The sequence below is a fragment of the Podarcis raffonei genome, chromosome 14 (genome assembly GCF_027172205.1).
Source record: "Podarcis raffonei isolate rPodRaf1 chromosome 14, rPodRaf1.pri, whole genome shotgun sequence".
Classification (NCBI taxonomy): Eukaryota; Metazoa; Chordata; class Lepidosauria; order Squamata; family Lacertidae; genus Podarcis; species Podarcis raffonei.
Genome location: NC_070615.1, coordinates 38,889,555 through 38,913,969, shown reverse-complemented (window position 1 = coordinate 38,913,969; position 24,415 = coordinate 38,889,555). Strand labels below are relative to the sequence as shown.

The following is a 24,415-nucleotide window of genomic DNA, read 5'->3' as shown; positions in this document are numbered from 1 at the left end:
GTCTGGCCATGTCTCCAAAAATCAATGAAGCAACATACCAAGCATTTTGGGCATTACGTTGCCGTATCTACAACAACCTTGTAGGGTAGGTCAGCAGCAGACGCTGCAGGGCATCCCAATTCGTAAATCAATCTCTTGCAGGGTAATCCTATGTGTGTCTATCCGAAGTAACCCCCATTGCATTCAACAGGACGCACAGAAGCAAGGGCGGGGAACCTGGGGTTTTCCTGATGCCGCCACCTTTCAACTCCCAGCACCCCTGAGTATCAACCATGCTGGCTAGGCGAAAAGGAGCTGGAATCTGCTGACCAATGGGGAACACCAATAGCCTGATCTGAAGATAAGAACGCGCATTTGAAAGGTAGACCTGAGGTTCCTACCTGATGTTGGCCTTACTCAGAGTACACCCACTGAAATGAATGTGCATGGCTAACTTGGATCTGTTCATTTCAATCTGTCTACTGAATGCAAGCCTAGAGAACCTTTTAACCACTCTTGATTCCCGCCGCGGATCAACATTTGTATTGCCAGGAGTGAAACTATGCCACCCCCCTTGAGCTCATCATCATATATACTGTGCCGTTATGGGTAGCAGCATCCCCTTAACCCAGAAAATCAGACCTTTGGTTCCAAGGGCTGCTTACCTCAATTGCAAAGTGCTGCGGAAGGGCTCTTTCGATGTGATCGTTGCCTTCAGCCTTCAGCTGGATGTGATACACACAGGCCGGCTTAAAAGAAAAAGGAAGAGGATCAATCCGAAGTGACATTTATTTAAAGAATACCGTAAAGGGGGGAAACCCAACGATTCCAATTCTCAACAGCCAATGACAGCCATCAGGTTTCTACATAAAACTTAACTGAAGAAACTCAAATTTATCACGGCCATCCAGAGTTTTTGGGGAAGTGGCAGAGAACCTGCTTGGCAGTCGGAAGGTTGCAGGTTCAATCCCTGGCATCTCCAGGTTGGGCTGAGAGAGGCAACTGCCATTATCCTGGCCATTGGAAATACTGGCTGGAGACCCTAATTCTTCAGGGGATGAGACTCAGCAAATTGCTTGAAACTGAGCTCCACCCACACGACACATTTAAAGAACTACGATACCACAGTCAGGGATCCACTTTCAGAATCCTGGAAACTGCAGTTTGCTAAGCTTGAAGGGAGTTGTTGTTAGGAGAGCCCTATTCCCGCCCCCTCAGAGCTACAGTTCCCAGAGTTCACAGGGAAGAGGGAATAACTGTCAAACCACTCTGGGAATTGTAGCTCTGTGAGGGGACAACTCTCAGCACCCTTAACAAACTACTACCCTTAACATAATACTGGCAACTCAGCCCTCCAGATGTTTTGGGACTACAACTCCCATGATTCCTAGCTAACAGGACCGCTAGTCAGGGATGATGGGAACTGTAGTCCCAAAATATCTGGAGGGCCAAGTTTGGGGATGCCTGACATAATACTTTGAGGGAAGCCATGGTAGCAGAGAATCAGAGTTTGAAGGGATCCTGAGGATCACCTCAGGGTTATGCAGCTGCCCCATCTGGGATTCAAACCTGCAACCTTGGCGTTACCAGTACCATGCACTAACCTACGGAGCTATCCAGGCCTGGATACTGCTTTGAACGCATAGTGCAGATGGAGCCTTAGCCAGGCACAAATCAAGTGGTCTAAAAATCAATCCCTCTTCCCAGGGAACTCTGGGAATGGTAGCTCTGTGAGGGAAGAAGGGGTCTCCTAACCACTCTCAGCGCCCTTCAGAAAACTACAGTTCCCATGATTCTTTTGGGGGAAGCCATGGCTGCTTAAAGTGGTCTGATACTGCTTGGAATGAACAGTGCAGATGCAGCCTTGGAGAGGCCAAGGATTGGACCTCCTGCATACAGGGCTGTGTGCTGTCAATTATTGGAAATCAAACACCAGCCCTCCGGGTTCAAGCCTGCGCAGCTTCTTACCAGCAGCCCCCGCAGCCTGAACTTGCCCTCTTCATCTGTCACGGTGTCTTCTCCATAAACGCCACACTCTCCCTGCCCAACGGCTTCCACTGAAATGCCTTGCTCAGGTTCGCCGTTTAGAGAAGAAACAGTACCGTAGCAGCTGAAAAAAAGAAAATGAAAGAGTGCTCAGTTTCCGTGGGGAGGAGGCTGGAAGGAACATGAACTCTATGGGGGGGGGGGGAGAAACATTCAGTAGGGGAGGGAGGGAGTGGGGAGTTTGCAAGGGAGCTTGGGCATCTGTGCAGGCCATACGCAAAGCCTGCAGTCGACCCCACGCCAGGCAAAATTTGCCCAATGGCATTTTTAAAATAGAGGGGCATCTCACGTCTACCAACCTGTACGCCGTCCTGTAACCAACTATTGTGATCTTCAGGTTTTGCCCTTCCTGCACTTCGATCATTTGAGATGAGGGCTCAAAGCGGAATTCCTTCATCATGGGCTTGAAATAGTACTGCCCTGGGCTCTGCAAGAGGCATCAAACAAGGGGCCATTATTTCACTCTAGTAATAAGAGGCGTGTTGCCTCTGAGCAGGAGGGGAGGCAGCGTAATTTAATGGCCTGACGGTCTTTTTCGAAGAGCAGCTTATGCAGAAGCCAAGACAAAGCACCGCGGCACTTTTGCCCCCCTTTGTCTTCTGGGCTTGCAGGAGACGATCCGCTTCCGGCCAAGCCTTATGAACTAAGCCCTGGGAGGACGCGCTGGGATTTCGAGATCAAAGCCAGCATGTAGCGAAAGAGAAATGTGTCCTTGCCTGGCTGCGGCAAGCGTTGAGTGCCCAGGAGATTAGAGGTTTATAGAACAGCAAGGCTAAAGACGGATCTTTCAAACTCCTACAAGCTATTTCATATACAGGAGTTCATTCAGACACTCACAGGGAACAAGCTCTCCCTCATCGCTCATGGGTACATTGTCTATGAGGTACCATATTTTTCGCTCTATAAGATGCACCAGACCACAAGACACACCTAGTTTTTGGAAGAGGAAAACAAGAAAAAATATATTCTGAATCTCAGAAGCCAGAACAGCAAGAGGGATCGCTGCGCAGTGAAAGCAGCAATCCCTCTTGCTGTTCTGGCTTCTGGGATAGCTGCGCAGCCTGCATTCGCTCCATAAGACGCACACACATTTCCCCTTACTTTTTAGGAAGGAAAAAGTGAGTCTTATAGAGCAAAAAATACAGTATATCTGCGAGGTTCGAATAATCTACCTGGCATAAGGCAGCTTCCTATAGGATGCAGGAAGCTAACAAAGTGGATCGGACCATTAAGAACAAAAGAGCCCGCTGGATCAGGCCAATGACCCATCTGGTCCAGAATCCTATTCCCACAGATGCCTATGGGGAGTCCACAAGCAGGAACTCTCCCCTCTTCCAGCAACTGTTATTCAGAAGCATTTCTGCCTTTGACAGTGGAGGCAGAACATAGCCTGCTCCTCCAGGAATTCGTCTCATCCTCTTTCAAAAGCCACCCATGTTGGTGGCCATCTCTGCCTTTTGTGGGAGCAAAGTCAACAGTCTGAATATGCGCCGAGTGAAGAAGTCCTTTCTTTTACGGGCTCAGAATCTTCTCAAGTCCAGTTTCACTGGACATCATTCCTGTGTTATGAAAGAGGGAGAAAAAAAACTTTTCTCCAGACACTTTCTCCATGCTGTGCATAATTTCACACACTTCTATCCTGTCGCCCCTCACTTGCCTTTCCTCAAAACCAGTGGTTTTCAAGCTTTTTTTCCCCCTGGACCAGAATAAAAATTTGCTCGCACCACACCAAACTTTGTACTGATAAGGAATACGTTGCAAAACAAAAAGAAACAACTCCTAGCAGTGTGTGATTTATAACATACAACAGAACTGCTTTATAATATAACCATGGGACAGCCAGAAACTACAAAACAGTGCAACTACATAAGAACACAAATCATTTCCAAAATAGAATTATAAACGAGCCTCTTACATATGTATCTTAAGTAAGGATACAAATTCAATGAGAGGTATGAGCTGGCCTGGCTTTCACCAGGTATATACCATTTATATTGGGTCTAATTTGAGACAAACTCTCATCTCCCCATCAACACAAATAAGCCTTTCACTTCCCTGATCCTTCATATTTGTCAGAGTTGAAAACCCTTGTTCACAAAAACATGTCATTGAGAAATGTAGAAGAATAGACAATGCTCTTGGAGAAAAGAACGGATACTATACTATAGTACAATGACCCATTTGAATGTTTCTTTGACTGCCCTTGAATCTTCTTGCCTTGAATCTTCCTAAGGTCCTGTGTGATGTCAGCTGTCGGGAGCTAAGGACATAGGTACAAAGGAATGATCGGGAGCCGTTCACCACTGAAAGCGAACCCCACTGGGATTGACTGCACTAAGGAGTTCCCCAATGGAAACTCCCTGGTGCAGCCACAGGAGTCCCCAACACAGAGCCCGGCTTCATCCATCTGCAGGTGTGGTTTGGGTTCAAACCAGACCTATGTAAGGACTTCAAAAGGGGCTCACTTTGAAGCTGCTTTAAGCCAGGCACAGGCAAACTCGGCCCTCCAGATGATTGGGGACTACAACTCCCATCATCCCTAGCTAACAGGACCAGTGGTCAGGGATGGTGGGAATTGTGGTCCCAAAACATCTGGGCGGCCGAGTTTGCCTATGCCTGCTTTAAGCTCTCGTCAAAGTTGGCCTGCAGGAGGTGGAGCCCAGTTCCCTGGTCTATGTATAAATAATAAAATCATCACCATCAGGCCTCTAATGATTTTTCAGAGAGCAGAGCCAAAAGCACAGTTGTGGACATAACCCTACCAAGTTGGGGAAAGTCAGCATTCCGTTGTCCTGAGTCAGGAGGTTTGAGCGAAAGACGCCTCCACTGAGGGACAGGAGGACTCCTGTAAGGGGATGGTCATCTTCAGATTTAATCTGTTTAAAATGAAAAAAAGAAAAGCGATGCAATACCACGTACCCAACCAGCAGCTGAACAACACAGTTCAAAGAGCACAGGTGTGTTACCCTCAGATAAATGGAGAGCCACCAAGCTGAGAGATGTATTCACCTCTTTGGCAATAGTTGGGAGAAATCTTTGGCCTCCCATAAAATTTGGCACCGTGTGTGCCTCATTCTCCTCAAGCAACGTTTCCCCCTTCCGCCCTCTGCCCATGTGAATTCTCTAGAGAAGGAACTCCTCTGCTGAGGTTCCAGAGGACACAGAGGACGTTACCTCAAAAGTGACTCCGGCAAGAGCGAAAGCTTTGAAGTCCCCAATGGTCCCTTCCACGGCACTCAACACAAAGCCTTCTTTCTGAGCGGTGACAGTGTATTCCAGGTCACTGTGAAGAGGCCCCACACTGTAAAAATAAAGGGGCCGTAAGAACGTAAGAGTCTGCTGGATCAAGCCAAAGGGCCACCTAGTCTGGCATCCTGTTCTTGGTATCTGTCCAGACGCCTGTAGGAAACCACCAAGCAGAACCAGAGCACAAGAGTACAAGAGGGAAACAGTGGCATGGGCAGGAATTTACCAGCCACAACACTGTCCGAAGGCCTCTGGTTTAAAGGGAATCCCAAGGCAGTCAAATGATCACGGTAACCCTTTTACAGAACTGGTCTATTTGTCCTACAAAGAGCCTCAGCTTCCAACTCTTTGCTGGGGGCCATATGTTCGAAAGCCCTGCTTTGCAGATCTGGGCAGGTTAACCCTAGAAGACGTCAGGTGGGATTCGGGGGGACAGGGAATCTGCCCTTGTATGGGAATGATCTCCCTGCCCATCCCCTGAGAAACAACATCCTGAGGATCAAGGGACCCTTAGAAACTGTGAGGGGACTGCAAAAGGAGGCCAGCCAGCCAAACTGCAGGCATGCTCTCTGGTAAGAACAGATGTACCTGGAGCTGGCCTCTAGACCCAAACCCCTGGGAACTGGCCATAAGGGCTTACCTGTATGAACCTTTGTCATCTGTGAAAACCGTGATGAGTGGCGACGGCGCTCCCTTCTCGCTAATGACGATCTCGACACCCTCCAGCTCAGGATGGATTTGCCCTTCCAGGAACAAGCCTGCTTTGCCATGTATTTCTATCAGCTTTCCGGGGCAGCTCTCTTAAATTGAGGAGGGGAAGGAAAAGAGAGAGGAAAGTTAGGGATTTAAAAAATTGTGGAAACTTTCTAACTCCCTCCCAGGGGGAGATCATTTCATTCTCTTATTATCTTCTGTGAGATGGTGAACAGCTTTTTTAATTATTCCTTTCTGTTTAGGAAGGCCTCTAGACCATAAATGGCCACATGCTTTTTCGATTTTCATTGCCAAAGCTGAATTACTGTTATTTCTAACGGTTGCTGTATTTCGACCTTCTCCCTCTGATCTGCTAGATCAGGCCAAAGGTCTATCTCATAGAATCGGAAGGGACTCGCCTAGGGTCACCTAGAACCAACTCCCTGCACTGCAGGAATCACAGCTAGAGAATCCCTGGCAGGCGGCCACCCAACTTCTGTTTAAAAGCCTCCAATGAAGGAGAGGAAGTCCACCCACTGTCGAAGAGTTCTTGCCAGCAGAAAATTCTTCCTAATGCTTATTTGGAATCTCCTTTCTTGCAACTTTAATCCACTGGTTCAGGTCCTGCTCTGTGGATGTCGTGAATTCTCTGCGGCGCTTTGAGCAGAAACGCTCAGAGTTCCAGGTTCTTCAGTGCAGTGCAGTATATTTATTGTGAGCTATATATATACAAATATATACAGTAATCTACAGGCTGTAATACACGAGCAGTTCATACAGTCAAACAGGGTACCTGGCTGCACCTTAAGGCAAATAGGAAGACCTTTCTATCTCTCTCTCTCTTACTGCTGGACAGGTTTCCCCTTTAGACCGATGACAGCCAATCAACTGACAGCACATTACTACTGAGTCTTTCTGATTCAGCACTTCCATAGAAAGTTTTGCAGGCTGAGTTGCCTCAGCTAGCAAACTCAAGCCTGCAGACTTACTATCTCACACAGCATTCTGTGAATCCCGACAGTGGAGAAGCAGGTCCACTGTCCTGTTCTCACAGTGGCCAAGCAGATGCCCCTGGGGAGCCAATGGAAGCCTGCTGCTTTAGTGTTTTATCTCTGCTTTGCTGCATTAACGGCATTGGCCCCTTCCTTTTACAGCCTCCTAGTCCAACACTCCCTCATTCTGCCGCTGTCCCAGGCTTAGTCGCTCGACCCACTGGGCTGTGCAGATCCAGCAGCAACTTCCCAGCGCTGAGCTACAGCCAAGATTTACCTCCACTGACAACCATTTCTATTGAAGGCGGGTAGAAAAGGAGCTCTTTTGAGGATGGTGTCACTGTGATTTTCTCCCCAGACCTGGAAAAAGAACCATAAAAGAACATGGGAGCTGGAACTGCACGGTTGAGTCCAAACAGTGCTAAAGGACGGGTAACCTTTCTCATCCTGAGGGTTGCATTCCCTCCTGGGCGGGGCCAGAAGGAAAAGGGGGTGGAGCAACAAACACAAATTTAAACTTTATGCAACAGCCTGGCTTTTGCACACATTCAAACGCCCCTCTCTGACCTCCAGGGGCACAATCAGAATTCAAGGGCAAATCCAGAAAGCCTGCCTGCCTTGGGAACGGGGCCACCACAAAAGAGGCGACGCCAAAGGGTGTTGTTCCTTTGGGGGTGACACTTCGGGAGGGAGGAATGAGGGCGTGGGCCGGCCCCCTTGCAATAAGGTTAATGTTTTTAAGGGAGACAGGGATGTTTCAATGCTTCTTTGATTGCCGAGTGTATTTTTATAAGTCGTATACACTAGTATTGTTAATCGTTTTAATTATTTCTATTATGTATTCTGAGTTTTCTATGTTGTAAGTTTATGTTGTCAGCCACCCCGAGACCTACAGCAATAAATAAGGTGGTATACAAATTTAATAAATAAATAAAACACCTGGGGTGCAAAGCAGGGCCAGAGAGGGGTGTGACCTAGCAAGAGTGCCAAGGGCCAAACAGAGAGACCTGAAGCGCTACATTTGGCCCCTGAGGTTCCCAACCCCCTGTGTGCTGAAGCCTGAAGAGACAGCAGTTAAAACTTTCCTCAAAAGTTTCTATAACAACAAGAAAAAGGGCCTCTCTGGGCAGAAGACGAACACACCTCGCCCAATAGGAAAACTCGTAGTGGAACGGCCCTTGTAGTTCCTCCACCATTTCCTGTACTGGAGGCTCAGATCCTTCCTCTTCCGGGCCTTTCTTCTCCCTCTCCTGCCTGCGGGCTTCGATCTCGGCCAGCTGCTGCTCCCGACGCAGCTCCTGCTGAGATTTCAGGGGGCCAAGCACTAGGTCAGGTTCGCTATCGATCGAGGATCTGAGAAAACAAAACAAGAGAATGAATCGTCTGAATGCAAAACTGGCAGGGGAAATGACCACCAAGGGGAAGATATTGAAAGGGCCCCTTCATTTCGTTCATCGGGGGCATAAAACAGGAACAGGGAACCTGCAACCCTCCAAACATTGCTGGATTACAGCTCCCATCATTCCTGACCACTGGACATGCAGGCTGTGGTCTACTGGATCTGTAGTCCAGAAACACCTGGCCATGGGTTCTCCATCGCTGGGACAGAGGATCCTTTTGGATGGCCTGGGGCACGTTCAGGCTCAGCACCTGGTAGACCAATTTCTGCCCAAGAGACTGGGTGGCTGCCAGCACTCCATAATATGCAGTACTGAGCTAGGCAGACCAGCAGTCTGATCCACAGCATACAATATTAAAGCATTCTTATGCCATTTTCAACAGTCATGGAGAATCCCCAGGACTTTAACAAAGTACAGTTCCCAGGATTCTCCACGACGGTTTACAGTTGCGTAAGAATGCTTCAAATGCATAGTGTGGGTGTGGCCTAGGATATCTCCCTTAATATTCCTATAGCTTCTGAGATGCCTCGGTTCTCAAACTTAATCCGTTCCGGGAGTCCGTTCAACTCCCCAAAACTGTTCAAAAACCAAGGTGTGGATTCCGATTGACGCTGAAGTTTCCTGCACTCAAGCAGAAGCCACGGAGGATGTTCAGCTTCCAAAAAACGTTTGCAAACTGGATCGTTTACTTCCGAGTTTGCGGTGTTCGGGAGCCAATTTGTTCGGCAACTAAGCCATTCGAGAACCAAGGTACGACTGTAGTTCATAAGTTGTGCAAGGTTGAAGAGCATGATGATGACTACCAGCCTCAAAGAGGGCACTCTAGTGCTGTAGGCCCTGAAATATGAAACAGCCATCATGCTCTCTAGAGCAGTAGAGTCTTAGAGTCATAGAAGTGTACAGTTGGAAGGGACCATCAAGGTCATCCAGTCCAACCCCTGCAATGCAGGAATATTTTTTGCCCAACATGGGGTTAAACCCACAGCCCTGAGATTAAGAGTCTCAGGGGGCCACTTCTAACCCAAAGACACATTTAGGGATCCATTTCTTGATCTTTTGCCATATATCTGCATGTGGTAGGTTGTGCTCTGTGGATCAGGCTGTGACCCACCAGTTGAAGACCAGTGCTTTAAAGCTCCTTTATAAACAGACCTTTTGAGCTCTACAGAGGTTAGGTGCACAACTGTTTCAATTCCGGGATGTCCCATAGAATAAAGGATGCGTGGACCTTTTGGAAACTTCTACACGTGTAAAAAAAAAAAATACCCTTCTCCTAAGCATCTGCAACCCACTAGCCTCACAAGACAATGAACATTTGTTAAAACTTGGTAATTCAAGGGTAGTCTTTGCAACCCCAAAGTTCTTACTTTATGGTAACCATCACATCCATCAATTTATCGGCTGTTATAGTTCCAAGGACGTGGTGACGGATCGCAGTCAGCGTCAGTATACTCGGAGCAGACCTGGAACCAGAAAGGGGGAGGGGGCACTTAAAATCGATCCCAACCACCACCCTTTGCTTTCCATTCCACTCTATGAAAGGGAAAGGATTTTCAGCCATTTGCATTTGGCTTGGGGTTGTAAAATGGTTGAGGTTTACTTAAAGACTCTCATGCATAGCTGGGTCAACAGCTAAGGCTAAATGTTTAAGGGGATGTTTAGCTCAAGATGTTCCACACTGGAGAGTCAAAAATTCAGCCTAGGAATCTGGCAGTTAAGGGGAAATTGAAGCCTAAATAGGAATCTACACTCCGTCTGACTAGCTAAAAGATTGGGAAGAGGGCTGAAAATATTGTATATAACCAAGAGTTGGAAAATAGGGTGGTTAATTAAAGAGGGAAATGTTTCTGGAGGCAGATATCTGAAGAAGTTGAGTAGCAAAAGTGCTGAACCGCTTTAAGAGACTTGAAACACACCAGCATGTTTAGGGAAACCAACTAGAGTGGGAACTGGCAATATGTTTATCTCAGATTCTCAGTCTCTTTGCCCTATAACTATTATAAGTTCACTCCCATCTTCGTAATATAGCAGCCTCCAGAGGTGGAAAGATGGCCGCAATCTATGGCTTGTCATTTAAGATATCACAACAACCGCCTCTCCCCTTATAAACCAACCTGGGTTCTGCAATCAGAGGCCCTTCTTCATGTGTCTCCTCCATGAGAGGTCCAGAGGGCAACAACATGAGAATGGGCCTTTTAATGCAGTGGCCCTGTTTGTGGAATGCTCTCCCCAGGGACGTTCACCTGGCGCCTTCATTCTACATCTTTAGGAACCAGGCGAAAATGTTCCTCTTCAACCAGGCTTTGGGCCAATTAATCTTCAACAGATTTTTAAATGTGTTTGTGGGAAGGGGTGGTATTGTTTCATTGTTTTGGTTTTAACTATTTATTTGTGCTTTTACCTTGTATTTTTTTTCTTGTGACCTGCCCTGAGATCTTATAATGAAGCGCGGTATAGAAGTCTAATAATGAGAAGGAACATTTCAACAAGCGTGTTGTGGTGCAATGTCTGAACTGAGGTCACAGGAAGAGAGATTCATTAATGCAAACCGCAGGCATGAGCAGAACCCATTTGGGGACCACACTGACGAACATCCCTATAATAATATTGACTAAACATTCCCTCTAGTGCCAATCACGTCAATATCTTATGTGCCTTGTTTTAATCTTCTACAGTGGAAGTTTTCAGAGAAATCAACCTGTCAAATATGACAATTTGAAATGGCATATTTATAAAGCATGTTCCTAGGATCTTTCCCTCCCCCCGAAAAAAGTGGATGAGTTTACCCATGTGTGGGCTACATGAATATTGGTCTGATCAACATTCTTAAAAGTCAGTGTAAGGTACTCCCTCTACTGGTGGTAAAAAAGAAAAGCTGCCATCAAATTAAGATTACATTTACGGAACATTTAAGTGGCCTTTAGATGCTCTAGCAGTGGCATGAGAGCTACTTGCCCACACAACACAGTGCTGCTATAACACAGACTCATAGAACTGTAGAGTTGAAAGGGACCCTAAGGGTCATCTAGTCCAACCCCCTGCAATGCAGGAATCTCAACTAAACCATCCACGACAGATGGCCATCCAACCCCTACTTAAAAATCTCCCAAGGAAGGAGAGTCTACCATGTCTCGTGGGAGTCTGTTTCACTGTCAAACAGCTCCTAGTGTCAGAAGGTTCTTCCTGATGTTTTATTGGAATCTCCCTTTCCATAAGTTGAATCCATTGGTTCAGGTCCTAGCCTCTGGAGCAGGAGAAAACAGGCTTGCTCCATCCTCCATGTGACAGCCCTTTGGCCATTTGAAAACGGTTATCATAATGTGGCAGGACCTAGAATTTGGATCTCGCTGCCTATTGACATCAGGCAGGAAAGGACCAGGCTTGGCCTGCAGGCCAAAGTTCTCCACCACTACTATAGACAATACTGAACTGAATGGCCTGACTTTAACAAGGCAGCTTCCTAGACTCCTAGGGTCCAAACAGCCAGGTCCTTAGCATGCAAGTGTCACCCAGCTGGGGTCAGGGAAGACTGTCAGGTGCTAAGGACCTGCTTGCCTGGCTCCAACCAGGCAGTTAAGTACTCGTTCTTTAAAGAGCACGACAGCCGCACAGTGCAATGAACCCATGGAAAAGCGGCTCCACCACAGCCTCTATAAGCCCCAGAAACAGCTTCACACATGTGAAGCCTCCTTCTAGTTTATCACATTTATCCATTGCAAATATTGACTGTGAACATTTCTGCAAAGGTTACCAGCCAGCTGCTACTTCATGCTTACGTATCATAGGTGTAGTATTCGTGCTCAAAACGGTGGCAGGAACGGGGTGTGACTTCGTACACACCTGAAAATATCAAAGCGAGACACAGTTGCAATTCTGATTTCAGATTCCGAAGGTTCCCATACTTCAAAACTATATCACGCTAGCATTTGCTGGCAACCTGAAACCTGCTGCCTAAACAAGAGGCTTGCCTAACAGAAGACACAACCTCACCAATTCTCTATCTCAGCGCAGATCGCATAGGTAGATAGGCACTTCTCCTACGTTCCATGGCCTCCCACCTGGTGCACCCCCTACAGGACTGGTGAGGCACTCCGGGATGCACTTGGTTCCTCAAACACAGGAGAAGGCACCCCAGGAAGGTCTTGGTTCTTGGTCTACTCCAACCTCAGAACAACAACCCTGGAAGGGAGCCTAGCCCAAGACAGCGATTAGCCTACAGTCATCCAGTGAACTTGGGGTTTCCCAGGCAATGTCCAACATGCTAACCATCTTTTGCAGCTTACCTGTCTATCTGCAGCTTACCTGTCTATCTGTTGATCCTAAAATGTTGGATATTAGGCTAGGTACTCCTGCTCTTTGGAGAATGGGGTAAACCAATATACCTTCCTGTATTTGCGGGCTCACCTTGCGATGGAGTGCAGCTTTGGGGGCTGTTATGGGGGCTGCACTTCAAAATTTACCACTATCGGTTGGAAACTCACACACAAACACATACATACAAGAGGATTCATTTCCAACGAGACACTTACCCGGCTTGGAGAGGCAGAATCTGTTCACCCCTTTGGACAGGTTATAAATGCCAACATTCTCAGGTCCATTTCCATCCTGATAAAACTCCTGATGACAAAACAAACCAAGAAGTCTATTAGCAGGCATTGAATTCCAATCTTTGAAGTTTCTAAGTCAGTTTTCAAACAACTACAGCAGTTTCCAGTTCTGCCTCCAAAATTAAGTTGATTAAGCCATCATCTCACCAAAGTGATTGCATGGGAAAGAGAACAGCGCAGCATATAACCGGTCTGGCGGAATTCAATCCCTGACGCATCTTCTTCCAGAACCTCAAGTTCCAAGGATTTATTCTTCCAGCACCAGTCTTCACGGATGATGCTCACTTAAAAGAAAAAAGACAGACCAGTAAAGGGGAGGTGTCATGCCTGAGGCTTAAAAAGCAAGCAGTTAGAGAAGCACAGGAGTCATCTGAACATTTGTAAGCACTAGCGTTTAAAAATATGTCTGGATATGGAAGAACTGGGCATTTTCAGCCAATGTGATGCCCTCCAGATGTGGCAGGAACAGCCATTCCCATCATCCCTGACCACTGGCCATGCTGGCTGGGGCTGATGGGAGCTGGAGCCCATAAAAAATGGAGGGCGCAACGTTGGCTACCCCTGTTTGAAAAGGAAGTCTGCAAGATGTAAGGAACTTATACGCTTTCACCTGTGCATTCCCCACATTTCTCTACCCCCCCCCCCTCTCTGGAAAAAGAAGTACACCACAAGGATTGTACACATCGGACACAGAAACTAGGGGAAACTTCATTATGCAAGAGAACATGGGAAAGTTTCTTTTTAATAGGGTATTTTCCTTCTGGGTTTTTTTTAATAAGCAATTGTATAGAAATGCTTTTTAAAAGAAAAATAACATTATGCTGCCTGGTTAAGGCATCTTTTTAAACGATTAACAGTGTGGTGGCAGTGGTTTATTTATTTATTTAATGGCATCTAGCATATTAAATTGATTAAACACTGAAGGCTGAACTTCGGTGGAGACATATCTTGTCCAAAAAGTGGGGCATTGTTTAGGGATTTTTGTTGGGGTCAAGAATAAATTTTGGGAGATTTTAATTCTGCTGTCCTATTGATATTATTTTTTTGCAGCTTTGTTTTTAGTTCTTATGTCTTATGTGGAGGTGGTTTAGTTTTGTTGTGTACATTTTGACATGCTTTTATTTATGGCTTACAACTGCTGTTATATATTTTTAAAATTATGAAATAAATGTTTTCATGTTGGAAGCTGCCTTCAGCATGGTTTTAACTCTGGAAAGGGAGCACAGAAATAAATGATGATGATGAAAAGTGGAGCATAAATATGAATGAGTAGCAAATTCTGGCACAATTTGAAACAGTGAAAAGGCAATAAACACCCCTGTGCAACCAGGCTCCCTCTCTCCACATGCCCTCTCTTGGCCCCCCAAAATCTGCTCCAGAGTTTTTTGGGGTAATTAGGGAAGGCACGTAAGAAGATTAAGTTCCACTACACAGGTGGAAATCTCTGCAGTAGCGGACGACTTTGTTACATCCAAACTAGAAGCACTGCATTGTCCTTACTTTTATACTTTCCAGGAAGCACATTTTCAAACAAGAAAGTCACTGAGTTAGACTTTGCTGCAAGTTGAAGGCTACGCTTCTCCCCCTGCCGGTTCACAGACTGGAGTGTCACCGTCAATTCGCCACAAGCATCTGGGGGAAGACAAAAAGAGGAGAATGTGCAGGTTTCAGATTGGCAGGTTTATTCAGCAACCTCCTTAGGACTTTTGGGAGGGGGTGTGTGTCAGAGATTCCTAAAAATGGGGGGGGGCAGAGGCTTGATTCAGATGTTAGCCTCTTGATGAGAAACAGCACTCATTTGAGAACAAACCTGGATCTACCAGCAAGCAAACACTCAACAAGAATTTGCAACCAATCACATGGTTGCATCCAGCAAAGTTCTCCTCTAGAGTAGACCCACTGAAATCAATGGCCCCCAGGTAGTCATGTCAATATACAGGCCTACTAGTGTACGAGCAACACTAAATATACAACCCACAAGTTCCCAGGCAAGGATATCTGTACGTCACACATTTGCAAACAGGGGCCCAATTCAACGCTTTATATTTTGTGCCAAGACAGGAGTGGGAAGAGCAGCATTCCCTCGTGGAAGGTTTCCTGGGGGCCACATTCCAGCGGTGAGGCAGGGCCAGGCAGAAAGAGGATGGAGACAGGGATGCAGCTCTTGATTTTGTAGGCTGCATTTCAAGTGTGCAAAAGTCAGAGGACACGACAGACGCACAGCTTTTTCCATCTAGGTACACAAGAGGCATTATGGCAGCTGCAAGGGTATATTCCAGCCAGAAAACAGCTCTCAATGGTGTGGAGAAACATTGGTGAGGGCTGTGGAGAGGAACTATAGCCTAGGGAGGGCAAAGGGGGTAGATAGAGAGGCCTGGAGGGCCGCATTTCAGTCTGATGTTCCCCAATTCCACCCCAATGGGGGTGGGGGAAGGATTGCCAAGGGGAAGTAAAGCTTCCTTTAAGGAGACTGACAGGCGTAAGGATAGCTTAGTGTGCTGGGAGATTCCCTGCAGGTCTGCAGGCCTTAAGCCTTGGTGGCTATATTGCTACAGTAGTCAACGTGGAGCCCTCCAGATGTTGAAGGACGGCAACACCCATCTCCCCTAGCTGTCTGGGGCTGATGGGAGTTGACGCCCAACAAGATCTGGAGGGCACAGTGTCAGCTATTCCCATCAGACCATATGAGCAACCTACCGTATTTTTTGCCCTATAGGACGCACTTTTTCCCCTCCAAAAATGACGGGGAAATGTGTGTGCGTCCTATGGGGCGAATGCAGGCTTCGCGCACCTCTCCGCAAGCAGCGGGAGCCCAGTGCTGGGCTCTCGCTGCTTGTGGAGAGTTGCCTGCATGCTGAAGCCTGCGCGCGCCGAGCTCAGCGCGTCCAGGCTTCGCGGACCTCTCCGCAAGCAGCGGGAGCGCTCCCGCTGCTTGCGGAGAGTTGCCTGCACACTGAAGCCTGTGCGCGCTGAGCTCAGCGCGTCCAGGCTTCGCGGACCTCTCCGCAAGCAGCGGGAGCCAGCGCTGGGCTCCCACGGCTTGCAGAGAGCTGCCTGTTTGGGGGCTGGGGTCGGGGGAAGCTCAGGCTTCCCCCGCCCCAGCCCCACGCCTGGGGGGGAAATAATTGTTTTCCCTTTATTTCCCCCCCAAAAAACTAGGTGCGCCTTATGGGACGGTGCGTCCTATAGGGCGAAAAATACGGTAAGTCAACAATTTCCACCCATCGGCGCAAATCTTACCCAAACAAGTGACTTTCCCCGAAATGGAGGCCAGAAACTGTGAGAAAGTCACGTCCAGCACTGGTTTGGAGGCAACCGTCACAGGAAATGTCTTGGGTTTCAAAGCAAGGCCAGCTCTGGCTTCTGCCTCGGGAACGATCACCTACAGCAAAGAAAATGACGCTGAGAATTACTTCCTTGTGTGAAATGGAGCAACACAGATAAAAGACGAAGAGTAGAAGAGTTTGGATTTGATATCCCACTTTATCACTACCCGAAGGAGTCTCAAAGCGGCTAATATTCTCCTTTCCCTTCCTCCCCCACAACAAACACTCTGTGAGGTGAGTGGGGCTGAGAGACTTCAGAGAAGTGTGTGTGGCCCAAAGTCACCCAGCAGCTGCATGTGGAGGAGCGGAGACGCGAACCCAGTTCCCCAGGTTACGAGTCTATCGCTCTTAACCACTACACCACACTGGCTCTCAGACAACAGCTGCACCCCATTCGCTGAGCAGCAAGGAGCAAGGAACTGGAAATATGCAAGGAGGTCACTGAGTATGCTTGCAAAGGCTGATGGGAATTGTAGGCCGCACTTCCCTCAGGCCGACCATCTGGGGCTCACATACCAGTGGTGGGTGGAGCAATGAATGTCAATTTTCCCTTTGTGTAATAGCCTAGTTCAGGGTTTCCCAAACTTGGGTCTCTGGCTGTTTTTGGACTACAACTCCCATCATCCCTGGCTAGCAGGACCAGTGGTCAAAGATGATGGGAACTGTAGCCCAAAAACATCTGGAGACTCAAGTTTGGGAAACCCTAGTCTAGTTTCTATTCACCCACACCCACGCCTTTGCCCTCCAAGAGGCAAGAGAGAAGAATTATCAGAGTTCAAGGACACATTCCAGCCAGAGAAAAACTGGGGGTACAAATCAGGGAGAGTAAAAGTTCCAAGGGCCAGGTAGAGGCTTGAGGGCCACATGTGGTCCCTGGGCCTAAGGTCTCCCACCGCTTTGTGAAACAAAAATCTGCTCCCAAGCTTCCATATTTGACTGCTTTTACAAGTTATTTCTTTTCTTAAGAGGTATTAGTTATTCTGACCTGGATGACATAGGCACCCGATTTTGCCTTGAAGCAGAAAGCACCGCGAGTGTCCGTTTCCGTAGTAACCATCAAGGTTTTGTCCTTGTCTTGAGGCAACATCGTCACCTTGTATTTGTTGATCTGCTTGATAGAGTCAGGAAAGCGGGTTACTGATATCTGGCCACAGACACTGAACCTATTGGGGAAAGAAGGGCATTGCCAATGGTCAGGAACAATTGGAATTGTCTGGAAATCTAAAAGGCCACAGGGTTCCCAACTCTGATATAACGACACCGTTGTTGTTGTTGTTGTTGACAATTATACACTGTACCACCTTTAACTTCCAAGGATCTCAAGGCACATGGTTCTCCTCCTCCCCATTTCACCCTCACAACAACCCTGTGAGGTAGGTTGGTCCGAGAGCGAAGTGACTGGCCCAAGGAAAGCTTCATGGCTGACTGGGGACTCAAAACCTGGCCTCTCTTGTCCGAGTCCAACACTCTAACCATTACACCATACTTGCTCCCATGTTGCATAGAGTGTTGGATCAGGACTTGGGAAAGCAGAGTTCAAAGCTATGAAGTTCACCGGGTAGTCTTTAGCCAGTCACTTATTCTCTGCCTAACCTACCTCAAAGGTTTCCTGTGAGGATAAAATGGGGAGAACTCTGTAGGCCACCATGAGTGGCTTGGAGGAAAGGTGGGACAATGTCATTGGATTTGGATTAAAATCCCGCTTTATCACTACCTGAAGGAGTCTCAAAGCAGCTAACATTCTCCTTTCCCTTCCTCCCCCAAAACAAACACTCTGTGAGGTGAGTGGGGCTGAGAGACTTCAGAGAAGTGTGACTAGCCCAAGGTCACCCAGCAGCTGCATGTGGAGGAGCGGAGACGCGAACCCGGTTCACCAGATTATGAGTCTACCACTCTTAACCACTACACCACACTCAAAAACTCTAAGGTCTCTAAGGAGTCTCTAAGGTGCTACTGGACAAATTTATTTATTATTTATTTCGACTGCGTCAGACCAACATGGCTACCCACCTGAATCTAGATTCATTCATTCATTCATTCATAAATAAATAAATAAATAAATAAGCAAGCCGCACCATTGGTCCATCTTGCTCAGCATTGTCTACTCTGACTGGTAGCAACTCTACAGGAGGTCAGATCTTCCCTAGGCCTACCTGGAGATGTTGGGGCTGGAACTGGGGACCTTCTGCACGTGAGGCAGCTGCTCTGCCACTGAGTTACAGCCCCTTCCTGGTGTATGGTATTTTCTGTGCTCCTATCCCAAGGCCTCTAACTCTGCTCTGAAAAACCCCAAGCCTGCCCTTGCTGTCTTGCTCAGCTTCCTACTCAGACACTCACTCTGTTGTGATGATGTCGGCCAGCTGGGGAGTGTTGGGGGCAATTTTCACCGTCATGGTATCGAAGAAGAGGTGCTCTTTCTGGGCTTGAATGGTATACGTTCCGGTGGTTATGTTTTCAAGTCGGAAAGAGCCGTCAGACTTGGTAGTAACTGTGGACAGATTAAAAATGGACAGATTCTGTTTGAATTCAGCTCGGCCAAAAGCATCAAATAGGTAGGATGCCAGAGCAAAACAAGAAGCACATACCTTTAATTTGGTTATTCAGCGTCACAGTAGCATCTGAAACGCCTTCCCCTTCTGGGCTGTTCAAAACCCTCCCTGTGACTGAGAAGCCCATGACATGGAAAATGGGCTGAAAGGGAGGAAGTAGGAGAGATCAACGGCTGAATAATAAAAAATTTTATTTTTATTAGATTCAGGTAGGTAGCTGTGTTGGTCTGATGCAGTAGAAATTTATTTTAAAAAATTAAAAAGTTGTCCAGTGGCACCTCAGAGACCAACTAAGTTTGTTCTTGGTGCACACAAAACCACATACCAAGAACAAACTAAGGTGCCACTGGACAATTTTTTTAAAAAAAAATACATATATTTTTATTATTTAAAGATTTTATTGAGGTAAATCAAATCAATACAATAAAAATAAAAGTACAAAAAAGGCACACTGTATATCCGAGAAGGATTCAGCATTAGGTTTGTAAAGTACTTAAGACCATTAGGAAAACAAAAATTATACATTATGCTACGGAGAGGGAGTCCCGTGTGTCCATTTTTTCGTACATAAAATAAAATCCCACCAAACAGCACAGAATCTTTCAGGGTCCTCCAAGCCTTTGGCAACACGTGATTTAGAAGTTATTTTTTCAGCATCATACTGGAACTGTTTTTCCTCCCTCCTACCCCATTTGAAATAGTTCTGAATTGCTGGATTATTTCAGGTTAAGATACATCCATCCGTACGATATGCTTTACCTAAATTCATCCAAAGTGCGAAAAGGGTAATTCGAGAAGAGCTCACCTCAATTTTCAAGCTGTCATGCTCCACTGTAAAGTCCAATCTAGATGGAGCAACATCAAACATAATTCTCTCTCCTCGGTAAAAGGGGACCTGAGAAGAATGCAGAGCCCCAGGTTAAGCAACGTGTTTCTCCAAAAGACAAATCCAGACAAAATCCAATCCATCGCAGTGGGAGGTGTTTCTCTAGCAATGGTGACTGTTGAATCTAGGGGCCCTCCAGGCAATCGGCTGCATGCAACGTTAGCCATAACCAGAGTAAAGAAATTAACAGGCATGATGAGCTTAGGCCATTCATTTCAATGGGTATACTCTTGAGTACTACTTAGTTGGATACAGCCCAATGTAATAATGTGTATCTACATGAAGGGGGAGAGGGACGCGGGTGGCGCTGTGGGTTAAACCACAGAGCCTAGGACCTGCCAATCAGAAGGTCGGTGGTTCGAATCCCCGCGACGGGGTGAGCTCCCGTTGCTCGGTCCCTGCTCCTGCCAACCTAGCAGTTCGAAAGCACCTCAAAGTGCAAGTAGATAAATAGGTACCACTCTGGTGGGAAGGTAAACGGCATTTCTGTGCGCTGCTCTGGTTCGCCAGAAGAGGTTTAGTCATGCTGGCCATGCTGTACGCCGGCTCCCTCGGCCAATAAAGCGAGATGAGCGGCGCAACCCCAGAGTCAGCCACGACTGGACCTAATGGTCAGGGGTCCCTTTACCTTTACTTTAAGGGGGAGCACCATGTACACCTTGAGCTCATGGGAGAAAAAGTTGGATATAAATGCAACAAATAAATCTCTGTCGCTCTCTCACACACATACAAAATATGTTTGAAAAAAGTTTATTTTATTTTTTTCATGCCTACTTACTGTTTGCAGTGGGGAGATGGGGGGGGCGGCTGCAGAGTGCAAGTGTTGTTGTCAACACTCACACACCAGTTTCTATGACCTCCAGCTGCACCCATGGGCCCCAAGAAGGTGGGTGACCCCTGCTTGTAGCCTTCACTTTTGAGGAAATCATTATTCAGAAAGGCCGGGCAGCTCTCTCATTACTCACCACAGTGTATTTCCCACTCGGCAAAGACAGAAAAGTAAACGAGCCGTCCTCTTTGGAGATGACATTGCACAGATAGGCGAGAGAATCGTCCCTGGCAGGAAAGCCGTCAACTGGAGAGGTGCTGCAGCCCATGATGTCCTGTACAAAAGAAGGCAGACAATCCTTTATACCGAGAGCAAGGAACCCCGAGAAGCACAGAATTTCCCAATGCATAAATGGGAGCTCCGTGGCTGCCAAAGCTTCCCCATTCATCTGGAGATGGTCTTCCCTCTTCACGTAAACAAACAGGGAATTTGGCTCACTGAGCAGCAGACAAAACAGATGCTTCATATGCAAAAACCAGGACTGTGCACATGGAACTCAGGTACAGAATCACTCCCTCCCCTTCCCAAGACGCAAGAGAAACTCACACCACCCATCATGTAATTACTTTGGAGCATTGGCCGTTCCCCACAAACCAGATGGATGGGAGCAGTGTTCAAGCTTGGATCCCTAGAAGTTGTTGGCATACTTCTCCTATCATCCCTGATGTTTGGTAAAACTTTAGAAATGTGGTCCTCCATCTGTACTCCGAAGGCACTATCTGTTTCAGCTTTTAAATACCTATTGAAAACTTTTCAATTCGGTAAGATTTATGCAGGCAAGTAAGAATACCGCTTTCCATAAAGGTTAGCTGATTTCTAATTTTAACTTTATTAATAGGGATTTTACTGTATGGAAGTGTTTCGTTTTAATGGAGATACAGTGGTACCTTGGGTTAAAAACTTAATTCGTTCTGGAGATCTGTTCTTAACCTGAAACTGTTCTTAACCTGAAGCACCACTTTAGCTAATGGGGCCTCCCGTTGCCGCTGTGCCGCCACTGCACAATTTCTGTTCTCATCCTGAAGCAAAGTTCTTAACCCAAGGTAATATTTCTGAGTTAGCGGAGTCTGTAACCTGAAGAGTATATAACCTGAAGCGTATGTAACCCGAGGTACCACTGTATATACTTTTTATGAATAAAATGAATTAAGCGACACAGTCCCTTTCTTCCGCAGCCTGACTCTACCACTATCTCATTCTGTGAAGACCAGGCTCATTTAACTGCAGTTAGGCACGTTTGTCAAAAACAGTACGAGGGGGTAAAAAAACAGGACCAATATCACATCTCCACAGATGTCAAAAACATTCTGAGTTGTATCCAATGTTAGTCCTACTCAAGGTAAACCCATTGAAATTAATGGAAATGACTAACTTGGGTTCATTGGTTTCAATTGGTCTATGGCTACAACCCTCTCTTTTGCATGATGTACAACTGACCTCCTTGGTTACCGATGACGAGAAAAGGAGGAACATGACCCCTTTCATGGGCTCCCCATCACTCCGGACAGATCCTGAAACGTTGTAACCAGCGACAACGAGAGGGCCAGAGGCATAAGCATTGGAATTGGTCACTCTTACAGTTGTGCTGGCCTGAAATATAGAAAAATATGAACGGTTGGTCTCATAATTCCACAAAAACAGTTAACATATGGTTTTGGAGGCGCTTTTTTTTGGTAATTTCTGTAAATATAAAACCATTTTGACCATTAAAAGACCCTTCTTCTTCTGAGAAAGTCAGCGCCTTAAAATCACTTCAACAGCATATGTGGCAGATTTGTGTGCAAGCTTGATGCTTCAATTTACAGCAGCACTCACCTCTTTCAGCATCCAGGTTGGATGGGAAGCAAAGATTTCGTATTCCCCAGGAAGGACTTTGAAAAAGGCATACCTGTAGAAAATGAAAGTTGGTTCACAAACAGAATAGCTCTGGCTAACAAGTGTGTGCCGTACGATGATATTTGTACCGACCCACCATGTGCTTCACCACTGAGCTATGGTCCCCTGCCCTTCTTTTTCAAACAATCCTTGCAAGACTGTAGGAGAGGAATCGGAAGCAAAAACTTTCAGGCAGTTGCTCAGGCCCTACATTTTTAACTGTCCAAAAACCACCTCTGGTATACAAGCAACACACTCTATTTATGCAGGCATTACCTTGCTCTCTCAGCCAGATTCTTCTCTTTTAGCTACTGTGCTGTTTTTAATGGGGTTGTTTTATTGTGCATGCTATTTATGGATTTTTGTATTTTAACACTTGCGCAGGTGGGTTTTTATGCTCGTAAATCGCTTTTACACTCGTGAGCCCTAAGTGCTATATGTAGATAACCTATGCTTTGTAAACTAATGCTCCACATATGCAGTCCCACTGGCACAATGGGACTGCCATTTCTTCTCCTCCCACCTGTGTGCTCCCCAAAGCTGCTCCAGGGAGCCCCTCAACTCTCCAGAGTTTATTTTGAGGGTGGGTGTGGCAGGGTGGGCTGGAGAGGAAGTGGAAAATCCGCTGCACACCAAGAAATCTGATGCGCCACTGAAGCTACAGCATGAGATACAGCCCTGTGGCAACAAGTCAGACTCACTTTCCTCCCGGCTGAGTGGTCGTGGCTTGTATGCTTGCCTCTGAACCCGGATTCCGCAGTGCAACAAGAACCCCAGCAGGACCCAGTGTCTGACCTTTGCTGAGAACCTGGAAAGAAGGAGACAGAGCAGCTCTTCAGCTTGCAGGGAAGAAAGCACAGAGGACCTGCTTCCCCATCACCTCCTCCAAAAGGAGGCAGCAACGGTCAAACAGCAAGGGCCTTTTACCTTCCCATTTACGGAGAAGCCTGTAAACACAAAGTTGATGTCTCCTCCTTTAGTGCAAATGTCATTGATGCCGTCCACGTGGATGTCCACGCTTGTGGGCTCTGGTGGGGAGGGAATGAAAGAGAAAGTATTAAATGGAGGAAAAATTATGCCAATGTCTTCTGGGTCTGCTATACATGAAGCATCATTCCTTAAACCATATCCGCCCCAAACATTTTAAAGCACTATGATGCCATTTCAACAGGTGCAGCTTTCAGCAAAGAATCCTGGGAAGTGTAGGTCTGTTAAGGGTGCAAGAGTTGTTAGGAGAACAATATTTCCCTTGCAGAGAAGAGGGATTGGTTGTTAAACCAATCAATGCAGTTCTGTAAAAATAGGGACCTCATAACAAACCTCTGCACCCTTAAACAATAGTTCCCAAGATTCTCTGGGGGAAGCCACGACTGCTAAAAATGGTATAAGGGTAGTTAAATGTATGGGGTGGATGCATAGTGGTTAAACATGAGGCGGGTGTGGCCTTGGTTGCTTCGGACATCATGTGAAGATGCTATCATTTTGCCAAAGTTTTCCTTGACCCATGAGATTGGACCTTGCTATTTCTGAATTCCTCCACCATGTTGCTAGAAGACAGAAACAGGCCCATTTGATGACATTTGGAACAGTTTTACTGCATTTGTTAACATCAGTTCATCAGATCAAATACCCCCACAGACCTACAGTCGGGTTTGGAGGGCCTTATGTGGATTATTTTGAACACTTCTGGTCAATAGATTTATAAGTTGCAAGTGATTCCTAGTCTTAGTAATGAGAAAGGGGAGACAATATCAGGCAAACAGGTTTAGCATCGTTTTTTAAATGCTGTGATCCAAAGAGCTGTTTGGTTTACCTGTTTTATTGGTTGTTTTCATACTTGCAGGGGGAGGGATTCAAAACTGAATTCCTGTTTTTACTGCTCCTGTGTACTTAGTGCTGTTTTACTGGTGTTATGATACTGTGGGTTTTTAAGGATTTTTTTTATACAGCTCTGGGTTTTGTTTTGGTTTTTTTTTGTAAAACTAAG

At 46.6% G+C, this 24,415-nt stretch overlaps 1 protein-coding gene across 1 annotated transcript in view; it reads right to left on the bottom strand.

Annotated features, from left to right (window-relative positions):
• LOC128401285 (nodal modulator 1-like) overlaps nt 1–24,415 on the bottom strand; it is a 34,100-nt gene that overhangs the window by 6,126 nt on the left and 3,559 nt on the right. Inside the window, exons 4-26 of the mRNA XM_053364107.1 lie at nt 23,356–23,456; nt 23,130–23,236; nt 22,369–22,441; nt 21,991–22,143; nt 20,690–20,827; nt 19,644–19,733; nt 18,875–18,980; nt 18,627–18,777; nt 17,275–17,452; nt 16,204–16,345; nt 14,464–14,595; nt 13,111–13,247; nt 12,886–12,973; nt 12,133–12,196; nt 9,724–9,819; nt 8,100–8,309; nt 7,234–7,316; nt 5,912–6,071; nt 5,200–5,326; nt 4,788–4,901; nt 2,325–2,452; nt 1,948–2,089; nt 645–728 (exon numbers count right to left, since the gene is read on the bottom strand). Coding sequence (XP_053220082.1) covers nt 645–728; nt 1,948–2,089; nt 2,325–2,452; nt 4,788–4,901; nt 5,200–5,326; nt 5,912–6,071; nt 7,234–7,316; nt 8,100–8,309; nt 9,724–9,819; nt 12,133–12,196; nt 12,886–12,973; nt 13,111–13,247; nt 14,464–14,595; nt 16,204–16,345; nt 17,275–17,452; nt 18,627–18,777; nt 18,875–18,980; nt 19,644–19,733; nt 20,690–20,827; nt 21,991–22,143; nt 22,369–22,441; nt 23,130–23,236; nt 23,356–23,456 — 2,804 coding nt within the window. The remainder of the gene's footprint in view (nt 1–644; nt 729–1,947; nt 2,090–2,324; nt 2,453–4,787; nt 4,902–5,199; nt 5,327–5,911; nt 6,072–7,233; nt 7,317–8,099; nt 8,310–9,723; nt 9,820–12,132; nt 12,197–12,885; nt 12,974–13,110; nt 13,248–14,463; nt 14,596–16,203; nt 16,346–17,274; nt 17,453–18,626; nt 18,778–18,874; nt 18,981–19,643; nt 19,734–20,689; nt 20,828–21,990; nt 22,144–22,368; nt 22,442–23,129; nt 23,237–23,355; nt 23,457–24,415) is intronic.